Source organism: Scyliorhinus canicula, chromosome 18 (assembly GCF_902713615.1).
Source record: "Scyliorhinus canicula chromosome 18, sScyCan1.1, whole genome shotgun sequence".
In the NCBI taxonomy this organism is placed as follows: Eukaryota; Metazoa; Chordata; class Chondrichthyes; order Carcharhiniformes; family Scyliorhinidae; genus Scyliorhinus; species Scyliorhinus canicula.
Window position 1 is genome coordinate 51,413,170 of NC_052163.1, and position 20,528 is coordinate 51,433,697.

The 20,528-nt window shown below is 46.6% G+C and overlaps 1 protein-coding gene across 1 annotated transcript in view; it reads right to left on the reverse strand.

Moving 5' to 3' along the window:
* Positions 1-20,528, reverse strand: part of LOC119953293 (dynein heavy chain 9, axonemal-like) — a 686,444-nt gene that overhangs the window by 198,102 nt on the left and 467,814 nt on the right. Inside the window, exons 53-55 of the mRNA XM_038777408.1 lie at positions 17,059-17,294; positions 2,459-2,581; positions 1,362-1,566 (exon numbers count right to left, since the gene is read on the reverse strand). Coding sequence (XP_038633336.1) covers positions 1,362-1,566; positions 2,459-2,581; positions 17,059-17,294 — 564 coding nt within the window. The remainder of the gene's footprint in view (positions 1-1,361; positions 1,567-2,458; positions 2,582-17,058; positions 17,295-20,528) is intronic.

Consider the following 20,528-nt stretch of genomic DNA (forward strand, 5'->3'; position numbering starts at 1 on the left):
ACAGCAGTGTTACGTTAGCCACTTTCCAGTCCTCTGGGATCTTTCCTGCCTCCAGTGATTCCTGAAAGATCACCACCAATCCCTCCACAATCTCCTCAGCTATCTCTTTTAGAATCCTGAGGTGTACTTCATCCGGTCCAGGTGACTTATCCACCTTCAGACCTTTCAGTTTCCCCAGAACCTCTCCTTAGTGATGACCACTACACTCATCTGTTCCCCTGATTGTACATGCTGCAGGCTGTCAATAGTATGACAGTCTGGTGTTCATTGTCAGTGACGTTGTTGGTCCTGAAGAAGTAACGCATTTTTTTTGCGTACTGGTTCCAGTCTTCAAATGAACCTAATCGCCCACACGGAGGCATGGCGAATCAAGTAAATCCAAACCTGAGTCCTGAAAATCGGGGAGGTGGCGCAACTGAGTATGTCACAGTGCTGACAGCAAGCTAGTTTATTCCTTGTCGCCAGTTTAATAAGGGCACGGGAGTCCACACCGAGTAAAATAAAGAAACATAGTTTTATTTACAGCACGATAGATCACTACCGGGTTCCTCTTCTGATCGGTGCATTACTGGCCGACCTTTTATACAAAGGTTACTTCGCAAGGACCACGGGGAAGATATTCATTCCTACTCCGTAGGCCCCTTGCAGATTATGACACTCACGTTATGTCAAGCAGGGAGATTCCCACTGACTGAAAAGCCTGAGTTTCTCCCCCCTCCTATTAGCCCAGGGTTTCTTTCTGGGGTTTTTGGCCCTCTCAAGGAAATGCACGGTTACAGGTTGGTGGTGCTGGGGAGTGGGGCTGGAGGGGGTTGTAGAGTTGAGAACGTGAATAGGAAGCATCTTGTCAGTGATACACCAGTCTTCATGAGTGTGCGGCAGTTCTGAATTGCCAGCTAATCTTCTCTTGCCTGTCATTTTCATTTGACACGTTAATCGTCAAAAGTCAGAGCAGTATTTGAGTCCATGTATCAGATATCGAATGATGGCATTCTAATCTGATACAAAATTGTGGAAAAGCAGCAGTTTCATTATGTTACACAGGAAAGAATTGTCTTCCTTTGACATTTCTCATTATGAAATGCCGTGAACATTGTCACTATCTCAGACTCCTAGATTGGATGCATACTTTAAAAGGAACAGGTTATACAACTATGGGGAAAGAGCAGTGAAGTGGGACAATTGGACAACTCGTTCAAAGAGGTGGTGCAGGCACAATGGCCTGAAAGAGCTTTATTTGCATTGTAAAAGTTTAAACCAGATAAATCAACATTATTAACTAGTAGGTCTACCGTTCGAACAATGAAAAGGTTTTGTGTTATGCAGTGTGTAGATAAAGGATGAAGTTAGATTTGTTATACCTTCAATTCTTCCAAGTCCGGCCTCTCCATACTGACCACAGCAGCCAAAAGTTGGTCCTCTAAGCCATCTCTCGTAACAGTGAAGTTAATGAGAGTACACTGGGCTTGCATCTCAGGCTGGTAGTGAGGATTTGCCAGCTTAGTGTGAAGGATGAGGCGGAAGCTGGAATTGTACTCACATTCCTTGTCTCCAATTTTAATGCACCTAGATAAGAAAAGGCTTCCCGTTAGTCCCAATCACAAACAACATTGGGATAATTTTAACTCATATCACTGTGATCACGGCCAGTGAAATAAGGGGCTGGATTTTCAATCAAGGAACAGTCTGAGTCCAGACTCCAAGCTGTTTCAGCGGTAGTGATGCAACATGGGGCATGATTTTCTGTTCCCCCGTTACGTGTTTCTCGGCAGCGCGGCATTCTCTACTCCCACCGCTTATCAATGAGATTTCCCATTGAAGCCACCCCACACCACCAGGAAACCTAAAGGTTGGGGTGGGTGGGGGTGGGGATGGGGTGGGTGGTGCTGTGCGACCGGCGGAAAGGGAGAAACCCAAAAGCCAGAAAATTCCAGTCATGATTTAAAAATGCAAAGAACCTAATTGACCTGGGTACGACTTTGATGCCAGGAGCATCCTGCAGTAAGGAATCTCTTCATGTGGTGCATTAAAAGGCTAGCTTTTTCCTTTGATGGGTTTTAGCCTGTTTGTACATTTTATGCTGAGACCATTCGCAAGGTCAAGCTTGAGATGTTACAACCCCATTGCTTAGCTGACCATGTCTCTGAAGAATTCAAGAAGTATTTATTCTATGTTTGAGAGCTAAACTTGCACTGCATCATTCATGTGCTCCTTTGGCACAATGGTCTTGGAGCAGATTCTGATGAGACTTCAGGGCTGGAATCATCCGGCTGTTACGATTCACTTTTTCCGCCAGCAGCACACCCCTACCCGTGGGTTTCCCGTGGGCGTGGGGTGGTGTCAATGGGAAATTCCATACACACGACTGGGGAACCAGAGAATCAAGCCCCAGGTGTTCCCCAGAAATGACTAAGAACAGTAGAGAGAATTCTTAAATTTGTTCCCCTCATTTTCTTACCTGCCCTTTTTAATAGTTTCTCGACCCAATAAAGGCCCCAACACAGGATCCACCGATTCTTCCAGGTTTTCAATTAGTACTGCTTCACCTGCTCCAAGAGCATGTTCCATAATATCCAAGTACCTTAAAATAAAACCACAAATACATTCAAATGTCTCAATGATACAATGATTCATTAAAGCTATGCCTCACGCAGAATTATTGTATCTTCATTCCTGTTTGAAATAGATAACTATTTTTGCCTGGATGCCTTTCAAAAACCGAAGCATCTCAACATTATCTTCAGCTCAATGAACTGCCCACATTAATTCAAAATGAATGGCTTAAAGATGTATTACTCTCCAAAACGAACTGTGCTGGACATTTTGATGTATTCTCGGACTTTCTCTTGTTAAACATGCTGCATCAAGTCAATTATTTTGTGAATGATAATACAACCAAAGGCTGTCAAAATGCTAAATTTTGAGAGAAATCAGTCAGGAACTAGGGGACGGCTAGAATCTGGTTGTTCAATGAAATGTACACTATTAAATATATACCCTTCTGAATTATTTACTTCAGAGTCAAATTATGAAGTATATGTTTCAATGCCTGCAGGTACATGTGGAACTCACAATGCAAATAATTAGTTACTGCATTTAGAAATTGGTAAGGAACACTTCTCACTTTATTAATCCCAGTCTTAAAATTATTCATTCACTCAGCATCCTGAGTTCTTTTGGGGAAAGAGAATTTCAGATTTCCATGGTTCACTGTGTGAAAACAATGCTTCCTGATTTCCTTCCTAAATGGTCGAACTCTAATTATTAGATTTCTAACACCATCGCCTGGATTCCCTGACAGGGAAAATCATTTGCATCAATTATATCCAATCACTTTAACGTTTTAAGGCCCTCGATTTGAGCACACCCCAACCACCTCACTCAATATGGAAACTGTAAACTTAAAGTGCAGAGTAATGACAGAGTGAAAGATGTACAATCACAAAAAATTCAATTTTCTCTCAAATGGAATGATAAGTTAAGACTTCTCATGGGAAGAAAATGCACCACGTGGCCATGTAACAGGCACAGCTCATGGCGGTTAATAATGGTGGTGCATGGCAGCACGGTGGCACAGTGGGTTAGCCCTGCTGCCTCACGGCGCCGAGGTGCCAGGCTCATTCCCGGCTCTGGGTCACTGTCCGTGTGGAGTTTGCACATTCTCCCCCGTTTGCGTGGGTTTTGCCCCCACAACCCAAAGATGTGCAGGTTAGGTGGATTGGCAATGCTAAATTGCCCCTTAATTGGAAAAAGTGAATTGGGTACACTAAATTTATGTTAAAAGAAATAATGGTGGTGCATGAGCGGTGTGTCAAAATGGCCTTCGGCTCCCACTGAAAGAGCGACACCACAAAGAGGGAAGAGGTGAGACCGAGATCAGTATGTACTGCAGAATCCAATGAAGAGACACACAGGAACTCATGGTCGGTTGTAAAATGAACACAGGATTATTCGATATACACAGCTAACTCTCTTCACCCCGAAGGATCTGATGTGTTGGGCTGGCTGGGTCGATGTGGACTGCACTTGATGCAGTGTAGCGAGAGACAGACTTCCAACACTTGATGAGATGCAACACAATTTTATTTAACATCTAAACTATAATACATGTTCAACTGTGGGTTGACACTATGCTGACTTGAATGGAGACCTGACACTAGCCTGACCAGACTTACTAGCTATCACATGGTGTTTGCACTGGCTAGCTCATGAGCTCTGACTGTCTCAGAGGCTGGGTCCCGAGAGAGCGGGAAAACTGGTGCCCTCTGGCTTTATAGTGGCCGTGTCCTGTCTGGTGATTGGCTGCTCTGTTCTGTGTGCTTACTGGTCATCCTGTGTGTCAATCACTGCCTGTCTGCACTCCACTATATACATAGATGTATATTATGACAGGATCACCCTCTCCGACCTACACCCAAGTCAGGGTTTAAATACAGTGAGGTTCCCCCTTGTTAAGGGGAAACACCATCCTGTTTTATCACAGTGGTCACAGGGAACCGGATGGTGCATAACTTGTGACCTCTGACGGGATCGTAACATGGTACAATAGCATTTCCTCTGTTGCTTAACAGGACTATCGAAAAGTATTACGAAGAACAATTGACTGTTAAAGTGGATTTTAGACAGAGAGAACGACACAGAAAACAGAAATCACCCTGTTGACTGATGACAGCAGAGCAATCAAGTCCCCATACACTTCAAAACAGCTCAGCTAGAGAGCTTCAAAAGACATCACCGCCTCTCTACTTCTGGCTAAGGACAGCTGCGTGTTGATTACTGTGGGTGGAGGAATTAGCATTTTAAGGGTGATTTTAGTTGACTACTGTCAGAACCCTCACGATGACTGCGGTGATCTCTACCACTGTATATGTGTGTGCTTGCATTAGGGGATGTATGACAGTACCTTTATTACAGGTTTTCCGGTAAGCCCCTGCCCGCTAGCTCCGCTCACAGGGAGCAGTATAAATATTCATAAGTTTCCCTGAGATGCCATTCTACAGCTGCAGCCGAAGGAATAGCATCTCACTGTAATAAAGCCTCTCTTGTACCGTATTGAGTCTTTTGTGTGCAATTGTTAGCGCCACAATGACCACGAGAGATCACTCATTGATCTCCCAGTGAGGCCCGTGGAGTACAGGTTCCCACAGTAACGGGCTGAGGCCTATCCAGCTGGGACTCATTATCGAGCCTTTTAAATACTATCCCAGACCCAGACTGGGAGTACCTGGTAGTCCCGGGCCAGGACACTAGTGTTATACACCATAGGTGTGGCTTTACTTTTGAGTTAAAATAAATTTTATTTATCTTCGTGTCCCCTACAACACAACACTGGCGGCAAGAACAAGATTCTGGACAGCACTGCTTAAAAAACAAGACGCCACCGGTAAGAAGTGTACAAGGGAAACCTGGAAAATGCTGTTATTTGTGAATCTCGTGTCGTATGATGCAGGCATGGAGCTGTCCCCAGTATGCCAAAATAATACGCTATTTCTTACGTACAAATGGCATGGAGGGTGATGACCGACAGAAGGTAATCCTTTTGACTGCCTGTGGAGCCCAGACATTCGCCATCATTAAAAGCCTAACTTACCAAGAGGCCCCCAACTCAAAAAACATTTTCTGAGCTGGTAGACTTAGTGGCAATCCATTATTACACAAGACCATCAGTTATTCTCTCGCACTACAGGTTTGTACGCCGGTATGGAGAACCTTTAATGGAGTTCCTGACCAGGCTCAGGAAAACTGGCCAAACACTGTGAGTATGGGCCATCACATCTGGAGATGTTACGGGACTGGCTGGTACGTGGAATAAATAACGTCGCGACACAGGAATCTGCTTGCAGAACCCGCCTTTGATTTTAAAAGAGCCATAGAACTGCATCACCACCCTCAAGGTTTTTTAAAAATAATTTTATTGAAAAATGTTGTATTTATATAACAACGAACCGCAATAAAATACCAACAATAACAATAATGATAACAGTCATAGACATTCGCCCATCCATAATGAACAACAAAACATATTAACAACAACAACTTAAATTAACACAATGTTAAGTTAAATAACCATAGAAAAAAGAAAGTAGAAACAATAAAGAACACCCTCCATTCCACCCCCCCCCCCCCCCCCCCCCCCCCCCCGTCCCCGGGTTGCTGCTGCTATTGACCAAGATACCTATCTTTGAGCCAGAAAGTCCAGAAAAGGCTGCCACCGTTTATAGAACCCTTGTACTGATCCTCTCAGGGCAACTTTGACCCTCTCCAATTTTATAAATCCCGCCATGTCACTAATCCAGGTCTCCACACTTGGGGGCCTCGCATCTTTCCACTGCATCAAGATCCTCCACTGTCTACTAGGGACGCAAAGGCCAGGACACCGGCCTCTTTCGCCTCCTGCACTCCCGGCCCCACCGCAACTCCAAAGATCGCGAGTCCCCAACCTGGTTTGACCCTGGATCCAACCACCCTCGACACCGTCCCCGCCACCCCCTTCCAGAATTCTTCCAGTGCCGGGAATGCCCAGAACATATGGGCATGATTCGCTGGACTCCCCGAACACCTGGTGCATCTGCCCTCACCCCCAAAGAACCTACTCATTCGAGTCACAGACATATGGGCAGCATATGGGCAGCACGGTACCATGGTGGTTAGCATAAATGCTTCACAGCTCCAGGGTCCCAGGTTCAATTCCCGGCTGGGTTACTGTCTGTGCGGAGTCTGCACGTCCTCCCCGTGTGTGCGTGGGTTTCCTCCGGGTGCTCCGGTTTCCTCCCACAGTCCAAAGATGTGCGAGTTAGGTGGATTGGCCATGCTAAATTGCCCTTAGTGTCCTAAAAAAAATAAGGTTCATTAGGGGGGGGGGGTGTGGTTACTGGTATAGGGTGGATACGTAGGGTTGAGTAGGGTGATCATTGCTCGGCACAACATTGAGGGCCGAAGGGCCTGTTCTGTGCTGCACTGTTCTAAATCTAAATTCTAAATCTAAATCTAAATATGGGCCCGATGCAGCACCTTAAATTGGATGAGACTAAGCCTCGCACATGAAGAGGAAGAGTTGACTCTCTCCAAGGCACCCGCCCAAGTCCCGTCCTCTATCTGCTCCCCTAGTTCCCCCTCCCATTTAGCCTTCAGCTCCTCCACTGACGACTCCTCCACCTCCTGCATTACCTTATAGATGTCAGACACCTTCCCCTCTCCGACACACACCCGAAAGCACTCTGTCCATCGCCCCCCGCGAGGGCAGCATAGGAAATTCCTCCACCTGTCGCCTAGCAAACGCCTTTACCTGCAAGTATCTGAACATGTTCCCTTGGGGGAGCCCAAATTTATCTTCCAGTTCCCCCAGGCCCGCAAACCTCCCGCCAATAAACAGGTCCCTCAATTTACTGATGCCCACCCTTTGCCATCCCCTAAATCCCCCATCAGTGTTCCCCGGGATGAACCGATGATTTCCACCCAATGGAGCCTCCATCGAGCCCCTGTTTCCCCCCTATGCCGCCTCCACTGTCCCCAGATTCTTAGGGTCGACGCCACCACCGGGCTCGTGGTATACCTCTTAGGAGAGAGCGCAACGGCGCCGTTATCAGGGCACCCAGGCTCGTACCTCTACAAGACGCCATCTCCATTCTTTCCCACCCCCCCCCACCCCCCCATCACCAATTTACGCACCATTGACACATTGGCCACCCCACCACCCTCAAAGTTGTCCAATCAAAATTAAACACTGGGTCAACAATTACCCGTTGGAAATGGAAGTGGACACGGGAGCCATTGTCTCCATTGTGGAGAACTAACCTTCAGACACCTCTGAGCTGGCTTCACGTCCCTCTACCTGCGAGACATCAAAGCCCGGTTGGTCACATACACATATACTCTTGGTCTACGAATCAGATGAACCAGCATGACACTGGTCACCAGGGGCAGCAGTTGGTTCAACTTCCCCTAATAGTTATGTAAGGACCAGGACACAGTCTTCTGGGCAGAGACTGGCTGCAAAAATTGGACTGGCAGCAAATCTTCAGGATGCAAATCGGTGGTTATGGGAAGTCATCTGGAAACATCCTGAGGTATTTCATGAGGGTATTGGCAAGATCAAATGAGCAAGGGCAAAAATCTACGTGGACCCGGAGGTCCTACCTAAATATTTCAGGACATGACCGGTTCCTTATGCCTTTCTTACCAAGGTAGAGCCCGAACATGGGTGTCTCTAATACATAGAACATACAGTGCAGACAGAGGCCATTCGGCCCATCCAGTCTGCACCGACCCACTTAAGCCCTCACTTCCACCCTATCCCCATAACCCAATAACCGCACCTGAACTTTTTGGTCACTAATGGAAATTTATCATTGCCAATCCACCCAACCTACACGTCTTTGGACTGTGGGAGGAAACCGGAGTTCCCGGAGGAGCTGGAGAATATGGACAAAACCGGAGCTCCCGGAGGAGCTGAAGAATATGGACAATACCTTGACATAATACGCCCCGTACAGTCTGCGGAATGGGCTGCACCAGTAGTTCCAGTACTAAAAATCGACAATCTATCCACCTTTGCGGGAACGATAACATGAGGCTGTCTGGAGGCAACACGTTTAGCAAACTAGACATGCGCCATGCCTACCTCCAACTGGAGCTCAATACGGCATCCAGGATGTTCATCACCATCAGCATCCATAAGGGTTTGTATGAATACAGTTGTCTGTCTTTTGGAGTCTCATCAGTGTGCGGCTTGTTTCAACGAGGTGAGGTCATATTTTGTGACTACCGCATTGACAACAGTGGCCTACACCCTGTAGAGGTCAATGTGAAGGCCATAAAAGGATCAGCAACCCCCTGGACCAGGATGGAATTGAAGTAAATCCTGGTCCTCAACAATTCTTATGGGAAATGTATCCCCAACTTGGCCACCTTACGAGCGGCCATACACATTGTGAAAGGAAAACCAGAAGTGGTATGGCAGGTGCCACAGGACGAAGCATTCTCAAAAGTATTCCGACATTGAGAGTTTGGTGAAAGAGTGCTCAGCATGCCAAGAGAATCAAAAGCTCCTGCATAAGCTCCTCTACACCTGTGGAAATGGCCCGAAACCCTTGGGCATGGGTACATGCAAACTTCACCAGCCCCTTTATGGGGTCAATGTTTTTAATCTTGGTCAGCACCCATTCTAAATGGACTGACATACATAGGATATCCTCCACGACTTCCAGCGCCACTGTAGAAAACTACAGCAATCAATTAGCACTCATGGGATACCAGAGGTCCTCATATCCAACAACGGGACACCCTTCACTACCGAAGAATTCCAGGTATTCACAAAGTCCAATGTGGTAAAGCACATTAGGACAGTGCCGGACAACCCTTCTTTTTTTTATAAAGAAATTCAGAGTACCCAATTCTTTTTTTTCCAATTAAAGGACAATTTAGCCTGGCCAATTCACCTGCCCTTCACGTCTTTTTGAGTTGTGGGGGTGAGACCGATGCAGCATGGGGGGAATGTGCAAACTCCACACGGACAGTGACCCAGGGCTGGAATCGAACCCGGGTTCTCGGCACCGTGAGGAAACATTGCTAACTGCTGCGCCATCATGCTGCCCTATATCACTTGTCTTCTAATGGCTTGGCTGAGCGGGCAGTCCAAATGTTTACAAACGATATGAAGAAACAGACCACCGGCTCACTCGACACCAAACTGGCTCCGTTCCCTTTCGACCAAAGGACCGTGCCACATGTGACGATGGGTGTTCCGCCAGTGGAATTGCTAATGGGCCGACGCCTCTGGAGCAGGCTCAACCTACTGTTTCCTGACCTAAGTGGGAATGTGTAGTCAAAACAGGAGGCTCAAAAGAAAAATTATGGCACCCAACGAACCGATAGGACTTTCAGGCCGTGAAATACAGTCTATATTCACAATTTAGGATCCGGGCAGTGGTGGTTGAGAAGACTGGCCCCATGTTATACAAGATCAAGACCAGGGAGATGACCGAAAAAAAGCACATGGACCATCTTCCGAGCAGGGAACCCTTGATTGCAGAGGCTATTCTGAGCGGGGTGAGGCCCTCAATATCCTCAGAACGTACCACCGCACAGGGGACTCAACCCATGGTACACCCACGAGTTGTTCCCAAAGAGGATGATGACTCAGGCTCTGACGTGGAGACTGAGGCGATGGACCCACAGCCGCAAGTTGACATTGGGGGAACCCCCATGAGTGGCCGTTTGACACTCAGCAAGGAAGCAATGATCCCCTGTCTGCTTTATTACCCCAGATCCAATTCCATTGACGATGGACTCAGGCTGTTTACAAAGTGGCAAAGGAGGCCTCATGGTCGCAGGAGCAAGGGGGAGGATCTGGATTTGGTGAGGGAGAGATGTGATAACCCCCAGGAGGGATCATTCACTGATCTCCCCGTGGGACTCGTGGAGTATGAGTTCCGAGGGTAATGGGACGTAGCCCATCCAGGTGGGGCTCGTTATTGAGCTGTTGGTCCCTGGTTGGGACATTGGTATGGTGCGGGTGTAACTTTACTTCTGTGTTAAAAAAATTTAGTTTAACCTTTATTTTCATTTCTACTGGATTACTACAACTACTGCCAAAGAAGCAAAGAGGTCATCGCGTTGCATCTTAAACTGCACTGCCAGTTTTGCACAGATGACATCTTGGTGATGGAGTTGAAGTCACCACAAGGAACAGCTACACTGAGGATAATTAAGGGACTTATTAACAATTAAATTGTCTGCTAGCATTCATTAAAGAGACTACAATACAATTATGGAGAATCACACTTCATTTAATGTTCTCTCCTCCAGTTACGAGCTGAACAGGAGCAAACTGACCATCGCTGAGTGCTCCTTAAAGCACAGATCAACTTTCACTATTCATTTGCTGTTTGGGATGGACTGATTGTGTTTGAAGAGACCTTTTGAAGCACATCATAGAATCATGGAACTTACTGTGCAGAAGGAGGCCATTCAGCCCATCGAGTCTGCACCGGCCGTTGGAAAGAGCACCCCACCCAAGCTCACACCTCCGTCCCATCCCCACACCTTCACCCTATCCCCTTAATCCCACCTAACCTTTTTTGGACACTAAGGGCAATTTAGCATAGTCAATCCACCTAACCTGCACATTACTGGACTGTGGGAGGAACCCGGAGCACCCGGAGGAAAGCCCCGCAGACACGAGGAGAATGTGCAGACTCTGCACAGACAGTGACCCAAGCCGGGAATCGAACCTGGGACCGTGGAGCTGTGAAGCAACTGTGCTAATCACTGTGCTACCGTGCTGCCCTTGTGCTACGGCACTGCCCTGGTGCGTCTGGAGATATGTTTAGGCCAGAGCTGGTAAGGACAGCAGGGGAGGGGGAGAGGGAGGGGGGAATGGGGGGAAAGGGGAAGGGGGGTCTTCCAGGAAATCGGATGTCATGAGGTGGTTGGCCCCTGGGTGGGTGGCACCCTGTAACTTCTGGTGCCACCTGGGCACCCTGACACTGCGAGCCTGGCATCCTGGAACTTCTACTTGCCAGCCTGGCACTGTCATGGTGCCCAGGTAGCACTGGCAGGGGCACTGCCAGGGTGCCAATCTGTTGGTGGCAGGTTGGCATTGTGCCCATGCTGGGAATCAGGCCCAGGGTTCCCTGCCTTTGTGAGGTTCAGGGCGGTGGTGACAACCCCCTTATAGGTGAGTTCGGGCTTTAAGGGGTCACGCTGAGGGTAGTTGAGAAATTGGGGCGCCATTTAAAAATGGCGTCTGATTGGGCAGCAGGGTATAGGGCGGATACGTGGGTTTGAGTAGGGTGATCATGGCTCGGCACAACATTGAGGGCCGAAGGGCCTGTTCTGTGCTGTACTGTTCTATGATCTATGATCTCCTCCTGAATTGAACAGGTCTGGAGCGAAATTCTCCCCTTCACGGCGTAGCAGAGTGGCGCCAACCACTCCAGTGTTGGGCCTCCCCAAAGGTGCAAAATTCTCTGCACCTTTAGGGGCTAGGCCCTCGTCGGAGTGGCTCCCGCTCCGCCGACTGGCGGCAAAACTGGCGCCAATGGCCTTTGGCGCTACGCCGATCGGTGTCCGGGCTGGCCGAAAGGCATTCGCCGGTTGGCGTGAGTCCGCACATGCGCCGGAGCGTCAGCGGCCACTGATGTCACCACCGGCGCATGCGCGGTGGAGGGGGTCTCTTCCGCCTCCGCCATGGTGGAGGCTGTGGCGGTGGCGGAAGAAAAAGAGTGCCCCCACGGCACTGGCCCGCCCGCCGATTGGTGGGCCTCGATCGCGGGCCAGGCCACCGTGGGGGCACCCCCCGGTGTCCGATCGCCCCACGCCCCCCCCCCCCCCCCCCCCCCCCCCCCCCAGGATCCCGGGGGCCTGCTCGCGCCGGCAATCGCGCCGGCACAAAGGTGGTTTAAACCACAACGACGGGAGGGGCCTGACAGCGGCGGCACTTCGGCCCATTGCGGGCCGGAGAATCGCCGCGGGGGGCACGCCGATCGGCGGGTGGCGGAGATGGGATTTACGCCGGCCCCGGGCCATTCCCCAACCCTGCGGGTGGTCGGAGAATTCCGCCCCTGGTGAGTGGAGCTCCTCAGTGCAGAAAACAAGACTAAGTGCGGCCATGGCGGGGCATTCCTTGCAGAGGCCCTAGATTACAACAGAGTCCTGTTCAATAGTGAGGACTTTCTAGGCGCTGTGAGTGTCAGGAAACACATGCTAAACGTGCTCGACACAGATCTCTGTTGCAATTTGGTTAGATCGTGCCCATTAACTGCTGTGGTGGAATTTTAACGCGTGCCCCACACCTTAAGCCTGGGCCTCTGGATTACTAGCCCAGCGATATTACCAGCCAATCAGGTCTGCACCAATCCTCTGGAAGAGTATTCTATCCAGGCTCGCTTGCCTGCCTCATCCCCTTAACCCCACCTAACCTTTGGACACTAAGGAGCAATTTAGCATGGTCAATCCACCTAACCCCCACATCTTTGAACTATGGAAGTCAACTGGAGCACCTGGAGGAAGCACATCCAGACACGGGGGCGAACGTGCAAACTCCTCACAGTCACCCGAGGTCGGAATTGAACCATGGTCCCTGGTGCTGTGAGGCTGCAGTGCTAACCACTGTGTCATCGTGCCACCCTCTGTTGTGATAAGAGCTACATGCACCTTTTCTGTAAGAGTATCTTTCTTTATTCGTTCGGGTGCCCCTGGCTGGGCCAGAATCTATGCCCATTCCTTAAACTGCTATTTCAACTGCAAGGCAGATTTGGAGTTATTGGTTCGCAATCTAGACACAGCCCTACAAGGAAACAATGAGAGAAACCGTCTTTGTCATGGCGACAGTCTTTCAGGGGATATGTCAAACTGACGTCCTGAGCAGTTGGATGTGAAAGATGAAATGTTGCATTTTCAGAATCAGATTAGGGAGTTAACCACTGGCCAACGTTTTGTCTCCTGACAGAACCAGTTTAACTGATCATTTATATCATTGCTGTTTTGGGATACTTCCTCTGCATAGCAATTGGCTCACAGGTTTTCCTCAATAACAACAGTGACAGTGCTTCAACATTAATTGATCATACAGTGCTTGAATAGCCCCAAGATGGGAAAAGAGTTAGATAAGTGTGTGCTCTATCCTGCTGCAGGGAGAGGCCAGATTTAAGCAATTCAACACGTTCTAGCATTGCATTTGTGGTTGTGAATATGCAGGAGCACACCGAGATTGCTAAATCCTTTGTTTCGTGATGCTGAAACCAGCCTCAAGCAATCTTGCTGTGCAACATGCTATCCTTTCGCAAATCTGCTTCTCCAAGTATTTAGGACAATGAAAGTTATCACGCCAACCGCACAGCTGAATCTGCACTGATGGAGAAGCAGAGCTGCCGGGGATGGGAATCAGAATTGGAATTGGTTTGAATTTCAGTCGATTTTCAGAGGAGCTGGGAAGCTGAAATCTTCTCTCAACATTGTGCAATCTCACACCAATTGTAAGGAATTTATAACCACAAAAGCAGGAGACTCACAGATCAATACGTATAGTGCTTACATGGCTGTTATCAGACTCATCTCATACCGGGGTCCATTTCAAAAGGGAACCATTAAGGAGAAATTATATGTAATTTGCATCTTGATAAGCTTGCCCCTCTAGCAGAGTCAGAGTGTCTGCCTAGACAAGAACCTCAAACGTTCACGGCTAGGACATTATCAGTCGTGAAATCAAAACCGCCTCCAGACACTGGATAAACATCCTTTTTGAAATCATGGAGAACGAAGGTCACATGTCTCATGTGATCATTTTGAAATCCCCATATTCTTTTGAGAACTGAGAAATTCCTCAGTCTGCTGGTGAACCAGCAAGTGAACCACCAAGAAGCAGATCTCCATGCAGAGCAACAGCCTGCTCCTCGAAGCTGGCCTCTGCTCGAAGATTTCCTACCTTCGCCGACACAACTGACCCAGTATCTGTGCACCAACTTTATCTTGCAGTCTCAGCATCAAACGTAAATAGAACGTGACAACCCTGGTCTTCAGCCAGTTGAATTCGAGCTCCTACGTGAAATAACTCCTCATTGATCTCAGACTCTGGACCTTGATAATCATATGAACTGTAGCCACCTGGGTTGGCCGCTTCCCGACTTTAAAATGGAGATTCGCTAGGAATGCAGGGAAATTCAGCCAAGGACAGAAAAACAAGCAGGTGCAAAATCTCCTGTATATTACAACTTGCAGAACCCAGACAGCACTGAAACTGACGACCATCTACATATTGATGAACGATCCCTGGGAACAATTGAAACAGTTCAGATAATCGAGGCCAAGCCAGACTCCGGCGCCAGCAGGAGCCAAGACAAAGGAAGGCCAACAGACACCGCCCAGCGATCAGAGAACAGCTCCAGTATTGGAGAAATCGATCCAAGTGATCAGAACTCAGTCCAATCACTTGGAACCAGGTACGAGGTCCGCCCAAAAGGGCGCGAAGCCCCTGGGGACTATAAAGTAGAGTCCCCAAGTTCAATTCGTTCTTCTTGGCAGCTCTCAAAGAACTCGACCGTGACTCTCAACTCGGAGAGACTTGCCTAGCAGCTGCACCAACCAAGTAAGTGTCCAGTCAACGCATGCTACGAGATAGGCACCCCTAACCCTTAGTCCACACCAGCTGGTAGCCTGCAGACTCAGAATCGAACGAGAAGCCAATTGTTCCCCTGACCTAGTGGGTCCCTTTTCCAAAGCTAAGTATTGGCCTGTTAGTGTTAGAAATAGCCTAGTGAATAGTATTTTATGCATGAGTAGTGATTGACTGTGTATATAATAAATGTGTTTTGATTTGAACCTTACTAACTGGTGTATTGAGTTATTGATCAGCACTTGAACTTGAACCTCGTGGTGGTATCATAAAGATACCTGCCGATTCTAGAGCAAGGTGATTAAACAGAGCAAATTAAGTGTAAAGCACACTTAGCAACATTTAGCAACAGAACTAATATTAATTTTTGTGGTTCCTTTACTATTATATATCCAAAGCGGTAAAATGCTCTTTTTTTTTACCTCACCCACCTTAATGTTTGTGTGTGTGTGTGTGTGTGTAGTGGAGTGGGATGTTACACACACTCCTCCTTGGGTTTTGAATGTGAATAAACTAACCTTTCCAATTAAGCATAACACGGATTGTCTGCAAGTTATTAGTAAATTGGATCCCATAAACAGAGGGTTTGCGGAAACGCGTCACAACATTCTCTAAAGAGAATTCAAAGCACCTTCCACCTATTGACAGTTGGTGAGAGGAAAGACGTACACTTTGCCTGTTTCTGTCGTGAACCTTTCAATTAGAATCTGGCAAATACCTCTACAGACGGGAGAGGTGCTAGCGAGGACAGAGAATTTGGCACGCCATTCACTGGAGGCGGAATTCTCTACTCCCGCCGCTCCGCAATTGGGTTTCCCATTTAATCCACCCCACGTCACCGGGGAAACCGCGGGTGGGAGTGCACTGCCAGCGGGACCAGAGAATCCTGGTGCCAGCGAACGGCCATAGAACCTTGCCACAATCTGTAAATGTGCCCCAAAAGCATATTTCAGACAAAAATTTCTTCACAACCAGACACTTCTTTTCGCCATTCACCCCACCAATGAACTTCAGAGGTAATCCCTTTTGTATATTTTGTTTTATTCCTTCACGGGATGCGCGTGTCACTGGCTAGGCTAGCATTTATTGCCTATCCCCAAAATCCCTTCAAAAGGTGATGATGAGCTGCCCTTTTGACCTGCAGTAGTCCATCTATAATAGTGAAGGAACAATAATGTAGTTCCAGGTTAGGATGATGGGCAGCTTGGAGGGTTGTGGGTAGTGCAGTTCCCATGCACCTGCCATCCTTGTCCTTCTAGTTGATAGAGGTCTCAGGTTTTGAAGGTGCTGTAGGGAGAAGCTTGGCGAATTGTTGTAGTGCATCTTGTGTATGGTTCTGCTGTCACTGTGCACCAATGCTGGAGGGAGTGAATGTTTCAGTTGGTGGATGGAGTGACAATTAATTGGGCTGCTTTGTCTTGTATGGTGCTAAGCTTCTTGAATGTTGTTGGGAGTTGCACTCATCCAGGCAAGTGGAGAGCATTTCATCACATTCCAGTTGCGCCTTGTAGATGGTGGACAGACTTTGGGGTGTCAGGAGGTGAGCTATTCACATCAGAAGTCCTAGCCTCAGACCTGCTCTTGTAGCCACAGCATTTATATGGCTGGTCCAGATCAGTTTTGGGTCAATGGGTGTTGCTTGTAAGGAATTCTGTGATAGTAATGCCGTTGAATATCAACGGGATATGGTTAGATTCTCTCTTGATGGAGATTGTCATTGCCTGGCACTTGTGTGGTGCAAATGGTGCTTGTCACATGTACAAAGCCTGAAGAAATTACGTAGTGGTACTTTAAACCAATTGGACCTGAATTCGGGCGCAAGGAACTGAGAGTGAATGTGGAAATGTAAGGTTAAAAATTATTTTCCTCACAAGAGTTCCCCACTGATGGCAACAAGTTGGAGACAGATTTGTCTTTACAAATAAGAAAATAATGAAACGGCTCACCCTCTCTGGCCAATCCTCACAATTCGAAGATTTTCTCCATACTTGTTCTTGATCCATTTGATACCTTGCAACTGGGGATCAATCATAAGTGGCCAGCGTTCACAGTTGGTCAAAATGGTGGCATTCTCTGTAGACATTCTGTCTGCAGGGAGGCTTTCATTCTGCCAGGTTGCAACATCTGCATCATCTGTCAGCATCGTCAAAGGATCCAAATCGGAAGTTACAGGTATCGGAACCTGAACATGGGAAAAACATAGCTTTAAAACCACTAGCATTAAGATCATTGTGTCACAGCACATCATAAAGCCTTTATTTTCACTTCAACAATTGCTATTTTTCTTATCCACTTGCACTTTTAAAGCTGCTAATCCCTGGAAATGCAGGAGATGGAATAGAGATGGATTTTCGGAAAACACTCACTAAGGTTTCTCACACGAGCTTTGTTAAGAACAAATGGAAAAATGGCAGACATGCAAGGACATGCTGGTCTATTAAAGCCTGTCCCATAGTCTTGTGCATCACAAACACAGAGTCCCTTCCCCACTTGCAGCCATTGAAATGGTCAGAAGAGGCAGAAAAACATATGGAAACCCAGGTTAATAAGGGTGAAAGATCTGTCCAATTCCTCTCCATCTCCCTGAAGTGATTGAGACCTGTACATGAGACTCAGCTTGCATTGCAAGGCTGGCACAAAATATCAGTATTTTTGTTAAGGTGGAAAATGGTAGCATATATAGAAAATTGACTGATCGAAGATGAAACAAAGTTTTAGGGGAAGCAGGTATTGCAGTGATTCAAACATGGATGGAAATGGAACACGACGGGGTTATTAATGCTAGGCTCATTTTAGTTTGCAGCACAATAAAGACTATTCAAGCTATTGATTAGAATGGACAATCCCAAAATTTGTTGATAACACAAACGTTGGATGACTGAAAAAATGGGGAGGTGGACCATAAAAGGCTTCAGGAACACATAAGACAGTTTATTTGAATGGGCCAACAGTTGGTGGCTGCAGTTTAGTGTGGATAGGTATAGATAATATAGTTAGGAAGGAAAAAACAGAAATGGGATTCTACCATCAATCAACGGTGTGGATGAGCAAAGAGATTTCAAAATTCAAACATTTAATTCTCTAAAAGCAAAAGTGTAATAAAAAGGTCAGTGGATCTTTAAAAAATATATTAACAGTAACACTTCTATTACTTCTGAAAACTAACTGGTACAAAACTGTACTATGTGCAGTTTTGGAACTCATATTTTTCAAAAGATGTAAACAGAGGATTTTGTTTGGCTGAATATGGAAAGTCTTCTGATTTGGGAGTTTTATCTAAGTTTTAACTCATTACCAATCAATAATCTGTGTAGGAGTTGTATAAGTTCAACGCAGGTTTGAAACACTATTCACAAAACATTCCTGTGGCTCTGTTCGTTCCCTAAATGTTGAAGCAAATAATTAATTACTAACTAATTCAACCTGAAGTTGAATATGTTATTCTCTGCTGTAAGAGTAACATTTCAGCCATCAGAGACTAAAATTTCTGCAGGATGCTCGAAGTCCAACCTCCAGTGATGTTTTACATCCTCTGATTGTACAGGAGAATGTTATATGATTGATACAGATTTAAGCAAACAGCAGCAATATTAAACAGTGGCACTTGACTATTGGGGCTGGATTATTGGCCCCTTCCAGCACTGTATCAGAGATGAGCGGGAGCGAGAAATAACCCCACACAAACTTCCTGATATTCCCCTAACTCTTTCCTATTTTTGGGCCATTTTTCAGAGGTTGGATCAGGGCTGGCAGGACTACCAAGTCACAAGTGATACCAGCCAATCAGAAGCATTATAGTAGAAACCTCTTGTGGCCATTTGTGTATGAATGTATATAGTTAAACTGGAATAAACTAGGTTTTAGTTTTCAATGCCATTTGCTGTACGCAGTCTCTTTTCTGTGCTGCAAAGAGAACATAGTCTGGCAACAAAGTAGTATTGTCGATGTCCCGAGCCAAATAATGTTGGTTGGGGAAGTTTCCTGCAATCCAGCAGATCAATTGTGAGGTTTTGTTTTGATGAGAAATAGTTTTTAAAATACAGTCTTAGTGGAAAGGCTGTTTGTTAAGGTGAGTGTTCTGACCTTCTACAGTTGGCTTTATTAACAGGTACTAGTGGGAGACTGGGACTCACGACCAAGGGTCTTTCAGTACATTTCTGGAGCAGCTAAAGGTGAATAATAATAATAATAATATTTTATTATTGTCACAAGTCGGCTTACGTTAACACTGCAATGAAGTTACTGTGAAAATTCCCTCATCTCCACATCCCAGCGCCTGTTCGGGTACATTGAGGGAGAATTTTGAATGTCTAAATTACCTAACGAGCACATCTTTCAGGACTTGTGGGAGGAAACCCACACAGACAGAGGGCGAACGTGTAGACTCCGCAAAGACAGCGACCCAAGCCGGGGATCGAACCTGGACCCTGGTGCTGTAAAGCAACAGTGCTAACCACAGTACTACTGTGCCGGCCATGTATTTCACTGCTAATAATATCCTCGATGTTCCTGATAATCCGACTGTTGATCAGGCAGTGGAAGGAAGGAAAAACGTGATATTTCTGATTGAAGCAGGCACTGAAGATCATGAAATGCTCAAAAATTTGCGAGCCCTCGTAAAACAAAAAGAAATGCTGCTGTCAGGCATTTTGTGTAAACTGGAGCAGCGCTACAGCCCCAATCCATTGGAGATTATGGAAAGATAATTGGTTTAGAATCAAGGGTCGGTTGTCATGCAAAAGTATCACAAAATCGAGGTCTCTGTGCCTCCGCAGTCAGATGTAAAACATCACACAGCACTATCTTGAAGAACTGTCTGGGAATACTTCTTGGTGTCCTGGACAATAATATTCCCTCAATCAACATCACTGAAACAGATCATCTAGCCATTAGCGTACGTCCATTTGTGGGAGCTTTCTGTGCACAAATTAGCCGTGCATTTCCACATTACAACATTGACTATACGTCAAAAGCCCATCAGTGTTTTCAATATGTTACAATGTCCAGGGGTTATGAAATTAACTATCTAAATGCAAGTATTTCTTTCTTTACTTCGGTGAGTCGAAAATGAATCGGTCAGCAAAACAATAAACAAACACGGTAATCTGAGGAAGGAGCTGTGCTCCGAAAGCTAGTGATTCGAAACAAACATGATGGACATTAACCTGGTGTTGCAAGACTTCTTACTAAGGTAGCCAAAGGAAGATTAGGAACAATAAAAGGAGACATTCTTCTGAGAGCAGGAAGCAAGGCTGAGCTACTCAATGAGAAATGAGTACTTTGCACCTGTATTCTCTGTAAAAGAGAATATTGCCAATGTAGCTGTAATGAAGAGGCAACTGAGAATCAACATGGAACACTGGTAAAGAGGATAAGATGCTGAAAATCTGAAATAAAACAAAAAGCTGGAAAATCT